This window comes from Miscanthus floridulus, chromosome 1, assembly GCF_019320115.1.
Source record: "Miscanthus floridulus cultivar M001 chromosome 1, ASM1932011v1, whole genome shotgun sequence".
Classification (NCBI taxonomy): domain Eukaryota; kingdom Viridiplantae; phylum Streptophyta; class Magnoliopsida; order Poales; family Poaceae; genus Miscanthus; species Miscanthus floridulus.
The window spans coordinates 188,711,270-188,718,322 of NC_089580.1; the positions used below are offsets into that span (position 1 = coordinate 188,711,270).

The 7,053-nt window shown below is 43.4% G+C and overlaps 1 protein-coding gene and 1 pseudogene across 1 annotated transcript; one reads left to right on the plus strand and one right to left on the minus strand.

The window, feature by feature from the left end:
• Positions 1 to 346: 346 nt before the first annotated feature.
• On the minus strand, positions 347 to 6,573 carry LOC136506063 (probable glucomannan 4-beta-mannosyltransferase 4; annotated as a pseudogene).
• On the plus strand, positions 2,718 to 5,253 carry LOC136510852 (uncharacterized). The gene is made up of 4 exons (XM_066505170.1): positions 2,718 to 3,108; positions 3,235 to 4,229; positions 4,324 to 4,470; positions 4,534 to 5,253. Exons 1-4 carry the CDS (start codon positions 2,718 to 2,720, stop codon positions 5,251 to 5,253), a joined length of 2,253 nt encoding a protein of 750 aa, XP_066361267.1.
• Positions 6,574 to 7,053: the final 480 nt, after the last annotated feature.

The window sequence follows — 7,053 nt, forward strand, 5'->3', positions numbered from 1 at the left end:
GCACAATAAATAGGAGGTGGAGGCTGTGGCTCGAGACATAAGGTTCACCGCAGCGGCCAGCCCCTCACCGATGTCCTATCCTTAGACCGATCGAGAGGGACGCTCTAAGCGACGAGAGGCTCCATCGCCTTCATCGCTGCCACAGCACTGTGCCTACACTGCTGCTACCTACAACGACCTAGCAGGCGCGTCACGGCTACCTCTACTCCGAGTCTCCGACCCGCTGTGGCTACTACGTCACCAGCGTCTTGGCCGCGACACGATTTAATGAGGTACATCAACAAGTCATCTCATCTAAATCAAGTTTTACCCACTAGATCTGCACATTTAGATCCAGTAAATCCTATTAGAAGGTACTTGGGAGTTCACTCTTAACCTGTACAAAATTGTTACAGGAATAGACAGATATAGGCAGATGCATATGCGTATCGAAACATCACCTCTACTACAAGCGTGCAGAGAGACGCACCCTTATATCACCAACATACAGGAATTGCCATCCCTTGAGGGTTGCTCGTACAGCAAGTCCATGTCTTCCACAGTGGTGCGATCCTTCCATCCTCCTGCTTCCCTAATAGCTGATACCCGCCACACACCAGCCGTGCCTGTAAAAGCTTCAGTCAGATATGATTGCAAACTCACATGATTGCTTTTGACATAGGTTCTTACGGTCGTACCGTTGAAACCAAAGAAGGCATGCATAGATGAGCCTGATTCCTGCTCTACCTTGAAATGATAATCTAGTGACATCTTGTGTATCCTTGTCAGTAGGCAAATATTGTAGTTCACTACAAAATTGCCCGGCAAAGGCCAGGTCAGGAACATCCTGTAATCAGAATGAACAAAAGTTCTCACTTCAAATTATAGACACAACCACATTACCCTTCGTAGGCAGAGCAAATTGCATCCAACTATTAGCAGTAATGAGCCTAACTCAATGTTTTGTAGCTAAAAACTGTATGTAGTCTCACATTACAGAACACAAATGGAAAGCTTGCTTACCAAACTCCCAACGTGTCTGTACCAAAGCAATCTTCGGGTTATGCACAAGAAATGGTATAGTTCTTAAAAGGAAGTCAGGATCAGGCTGAAAATCTGCATCAAAGATGGCAACAAAATCACATTCTTGGGCATAACTATGTTCCATGCCCTTCTTCAGGGCTCCTGCTTTGTATCCCTTCCTACTTTCCCGAATTTCATATTTTATGTTGATTTTCTTGCTGGCCCAATCCTTGCATTCAAGCTCCACAAGTTCCTGCATTTCATCAAAATTGATAGAAACAAAGAAAACAGTCAATTCAATGAAAACTAACAGAAAGCTTGTAATAAGCTAAAGAAAGATAAATGGGGTCTTTGGAGTTTGCTAGGCAATAACTGATTATTGATTTTACAGGAAATATTTTGGAAAAATCATATTGTTAACTGATTTCGATAAGGGTCTACTCATTGTACGGTCGTGGCTGCTAATTAACTGAGTCCTGTTTGATGAAATTAATTTCTTGCAGTTGAATTAGAGAACAAGTTCCAGGAAAAAAACAATTGACTTTTCAGATAGCAGCCTTCACTATGAAACGTATAGCAAATTGCTCCACTTCCTTACAGCTTGATACAATTGCACACACACTCTTGCAATGCAATTCATTAATGCTACCAGGCTACCACCGAGTTGTATTCTCCAGCAACAGTTAGCTCAAGAAAATACGAGTAAGCAGTGCTAAGCACACATATATGATCTCATCATATGCTTACCAAGCTGATCCAGTGTTTTATTTATTTTAGGAGAGTGTTTATTTATTTATTGATCACGAGAACTACTAGGTAGTACCTGTTTGACATGTTGCATCACATGAATGCATGAACTACATCTTAGATTCAAAACCTTCGTATAGCACATGTGTCTTTAGAAATGCTTGGATCAGTCAAGGGAAAAAAAAAACAGCTTATCTTGCAGCAGTTTGGGTTACCATAATGAATGGATCGGTGGAATCATCCAAGACTTGGATTATAATACGGTCAGGCGGCCATGTAAGGGCACATGCCGCTCCAATAGATATCTTGTAGACCTGCAAAAGAAAAAGGTATACACATCCAGCCAGGGCCGTCCCTGCGCATGTGCAGCATGAGCGACGGCGCAGGGCCTCCAAATCTCGTAGGCCTCCAAATATAGAGTACTTAAATAGATCAGCACAGCTGAAGCTTCGGCTTTTGGCCCATTAGCTAGCAAGCCTATTACGGTAGCTTGCACAGCAACAGTTTGGCCCAATAAAAAATGATTTGTTGGCCGGCCGCTGGACAGTGGGCATCATTTTATTTTGCCAATCCCAATTCGCAGCAGTTAGGTCTCGGTCTCCTCGTCCCCTACCGCCGCCATCGCCCTGATGCCGTATCGGCTGTCGGCCGCGCATCACGAGCGATCGACATCGAGCGTGAGGAACTGACGGCAACCTGAACCTGCAGCGACTAGCGAGGCACTGAGGCCCTGAAGGTAATATTAATCATTTATTTTTTTTCAATTCATTCAGACGGTAATGAGTAGTAGTGGGTCGATCCCTCTAAATTTTGTTCTTTTGATCTTTTCATCTAGACACCTACTGGAATTGTGTTCAAAGATTGAAGCCATGTTTTCTGCAAATCGTTCTAGAAAATTTGAATCGGGTTGGCAAAAGCGTAAGAAAAAACAAAGAATAGAAAAATTAGTCCAGTCTCAGGAAGGAGCTATGGATAGATTCATTACAAAACAGTCACAAGTGTCATCTGATAATTCGACACCTGACCAAGGCCAAGCAATTGACAATAATGTTGACAATAATCCTATAGATCCTCCAGAAAATAATGTGGAAGTTGAGGAAGCTCTCCCTGACAACACAAATACTCAGATAGGAGGCAATAACATTGAAGACTTGAATCCTTCTTCAAATGCTGGTGATTCTTTTCAACCTGATATATTTGATCCAAGATATTGGGATTCACTTGATAGTAAACAAGTTGATATTTTAGCACAAAAGGGCCCTAAAAGAGATCTATCAATTCAGAAGGGGCCTAAGGACAGGTTTTCTAGAAGATTTTCTTCACTATTCTATAATAGAATTCTATCAAATGGAGAAAGCTGTGACAGGGATTGGCTTGTTTATTCTAAGGAACTCGATAGAGTATTTTGCTTCAGCTGTAAATTATTTACAAAGGGGCATCGAAAAGGTCAGTTGGCAAATGAGGGTTATAATGACTGGGCACATCTTGGGAAGAGGCTCAAAGAACATGAGACAGGTGCAGATCATGTTTTGAGCATGACAGCTTGGTATGAGTTGCGTAATAGATTGCAAACTGATCAAACTATTGATAAAGCTGCTCAACGACAACTTGAGAAAGAAAAGGACCATTGGAGGAAAGTTTTGTTTAGAATTGTTGGCATAGTAAAATTTCTTGCGAAGCACCATCTTGCATTTCGTGGAAGCAACAGCAAACTATATGATGATAGCAATGGGAATTTCTTGGGCTTAGTAGAGATGTTAGCTGAATTTGATCCAGTTATTCAAGAGCATGTCCGCCGTATTACAAATGAAGAAACTCATGTTCATTATCTCGGTCCTAGGATTCAGAATGAGTTGATACACTTGCTTGCTTCTGCTATTAAGTCTGAAATTATTAAGAAAATAAAGAGTGCAAAGTATTTCTCTATCATACTTGATTGTACCCCTGATGCAAGTCACCAAGAACAAATGTCTTTAATTATAAGATATGTGGACTCATCATCAGGTCATGTTCGCATTGAAGAATCCTTTCTAGGATTTTTAGATGTAAAGGACACGACTGGACAAGCGCTTTTTGATGTGCTAGAGAATGAGCTAAAGATTCTTGATCTTGACATAGATGATGTGAGAGGACAAGGCTATGATAATGGGTCAAATATGAAAGGAAAACATCAAGGTGTACGAAGAAAATTTTTGGATGTAAATCCTAGAGCTTTCTATTCTGCTTGTGGTTGTCATAGCCTTAATTTAACACTTTGTGATATGGCTACTAAGACTTGTGGCAAAGCTAAAGACTTTTTTGGAATCATCCAACGTATCTACACAACGTTTTCTAACTCTACTAAAAAATGGCAGATTCTAAAAGATAACATAACTGGATTGACTCTCAAGTCAGTTTCAGCTACACGATGGGAGAGTCGCATTGACAGTGTTAAAGCTATCAGATTTCAATGTGCAGACATTCGGGAGGCTCTACTTCAGGTACCCAACATTTTCATATTGGAACTGAATCAATGGTGTAATTTTATTGGTTATCTCATATATTAAAAATGTTTTCTTTCTTTTAATTTTATAGGTATCTGATACTGATAATGATCCGGCAAAGAGCAGTGAGGCTAAAGGTCTGGCAAATAATGAACTTGGACAGTATGAATTTATAGTGGCAGTCGTCATTTGGAATGAGGTACTATATGCTATTAATTTGGTAAGCAAACAACTCCAAGCAAAAGATATGCTTATTGATGTTGCTATGGATAAAGTGCAAGGGCTTATTTCTTTCTTCGAGGGCTATAGGGAAACTGGTTTCTTAGAAGCTTTGGAGTCGGCCAAAGGAATTGCACTTGAGATGGATATTGGTACAATATTTCCTAAAAAAAGACAAATTAAAAGAAAGAGGCATTATGATGAAAACCCAGAAGACACAAATACAGCCACAATGTCTCCAGAGGAGTTATTTAGAGTAGAGTATTTTTTACGCCTTGTTGATCAAGCTATTGTCTCTCTTACAACGAGATTTGAGCAGTACAAAGAATACCAGAAAAATTTTGGTTTCTTATTTACTTGGGAAGCATTGCAGTCGTTGGATGACCAGGGCTTGAAGTCTTCTTGTGATACTCTTGAGGCTGTCCTTAAAAAGGATGGAAAATCTGATATTGATGCCAAAGAACTATATATGGAGTTGAAGTTTGTACGAGAATTCATTCCAAAAGAAAGAATGGGGCCTATTGAAATTCTGCAGTTTTTAAAGGAGCATGGTTGTTTTCCTAATGCAACTATTGCATATAGAGTTCTATTGACTATTCCTGTGACCGTTGCATCAGCAGAGCGAAGCTTTTCTAAATTGAAGCTATTGAAGACTTATTTGCGTTCTACAATGACACAGGAAAGGCTTAATGACTTGGCTATAATAGCACTTGAAGGCGAAATGTTGGAGAAGATTGATTATGAGCATATCATTGAAGACTTCATTTCAAAGAACACTACCAGAATGATGCTATTCAAGTAAAGATTATGCAACATAGGTACCATTCTTGATATATTTTATTGCAATGTACTACATACTACATTATATCATACATTTAGCTCTGTTTTTTCTAGGCTAGTAGGCCACATTTTTTAGCTTGGTACAGGGCCTTGAATTTTCCCGGGACGGCCCTGATCCAGCCTGTTCGCTTGCTCGTAAACGATCGTAAATTTCCAGCTAGAAACAGTGTTTTTCTCTCACACCAAACCAGCCAGCAGTAAATAATCCACGATACGATACGGCCTCCCGAACAGGCTGATCACCTTCATCGTCATATGCTCTGTTTGCATGAACATATTGTCTAAAAAAATTGTTTGTATGAACAGGCTGACCCCCCGGGAATAAAATTAGGCGCATGTCAGGCAGGAAACATGGCGACTCAACATTCTGTCTTTCACACGGTTCCACCTATCAGACGCAATCGTGGGCTTGTCCAGGCTTACCTGGGACATTGCTGAAGACAATGTGCTCTGCATTTTTGGCATGTTAGCACTGTGGGCCCCGCAACAATTTACAAACTAGCAGCAGACACATCGTTGACAAAACTCCACATCGAAACAGAGCCCCAAGTTTCCCCACCACGAAAGAAAAAAAAACACAAGCAGCTTGAATATAAGAGAAATTCGGACGCGGAGCACCACAGAAAGTTAGAATCTCCGAACTCAATCCAGAGCTAAAAGCAGCTGAACGAGTACCGTCGCATTTCGAATATAAGAGAAATTCACAAGAGCTAGAATTGAAGCAATGCTTGCATGGCTGAGTGCCGTCGCATTTTGAATGTGAAACCTCTTAATGAGTTGGTTGGATGCATCTCTTCATACAGAAGCGGGTGGCGATCGATAATGAGATTCACGGGGGCGGGGCCTCACCTCCCTCTCGTTGTGCATTGGGATCTGCACGAGCACCATCGGGTACGCCTCGCCGCCGCCCACCCCGGCCTCCTCATCGTCCTTCTGGCCCCTGGTGGTCCCGGTCGCGGAGGGCATGGGCTCCCAGCAGTACTGCCGTTCCGGGGTCCGGCGCAGCAGGTTGACGGCGACGCTCATGTAGCACACCTCGAGCACGAGCATGACCGACATGGCGAGGCACGCCCACACCGCGGCCTCCAGCGCCGGCGCCACTCCCATGGCGCGGCGGCGGAGGCCGCGTCGTGCAGCACCCGCGCCCACAGCCCCTCCAACTCCATGTGTCGGCGTCGACCTCGGAGGACTTGGGGAATGGTGGTGGGGGCGGGCGAAGCAGAGCTTGCTGCAGCTGGCTTCGGGCTCCAGCCTCCACTTCGAAATCGTTTTGAAATGGGGGGATGCTTTGCTTTGCTTTGCTTGCCAGGTAAGCTGAACCCAGACCGGATGCGCGAGCACGAGGAATAACGCACATGCTGGGCTGGGCATTTTCATATGCTAGAGCTGCCGAATAAACCCTCGCCCTCGGGTTTTTGCTTGCTCACACGGGTTGGGGATTAGCGAAACGAACACGTTGGTAAAGGGTTGTAGAGTAATTATTAAGCGTACAAAGCTGTGGATTATCTAGAGTTAATGACCGGGCTCTTCCGGATTCTCTAATCCGAGGGTCGGCCACGGGCGTCAAGAACCAGAAGATGGCTGTGGGCCTGTGGGAGAGTGGGGTGGGCCTGTCCCAGTCCCAGCTAATCAGCTGTGGGCCTGAGCTCATTGTCTGGCTGACTATCTGTCGGACATACTTGCCGTTTCCGCGCCGCGCCTGGGCCCAAATCCAGACGTCTCTGTGATTCTATAATGTGATCGCATGCGCCCTATTTTATAT

Excerpts from the sequence above, each read along its gene's own strand:
- LOC136510852 (XM_066505170.1), top strand. The coding sequence starts at position 2,718 with ATGGATAGATTCATTACAAAACAGTCACAAGTGTCATCTGATAATTCG. Across the intron at positions 3,109-3,234 it reads TCTATCAAATGGAGAAAGCT|TTGGGAAGAGGCTCAAAGAA; the intron begins GTGACAGGGATT and ends ACTGGGCACATC. Across the intron at positions 4,230-4,323 it reads TTCGGGAGGCTCTACTTCAG|GTATCTGATACTGATAATGA; the intron begins GTACCCAACATT and ends TTAATTTTATAG.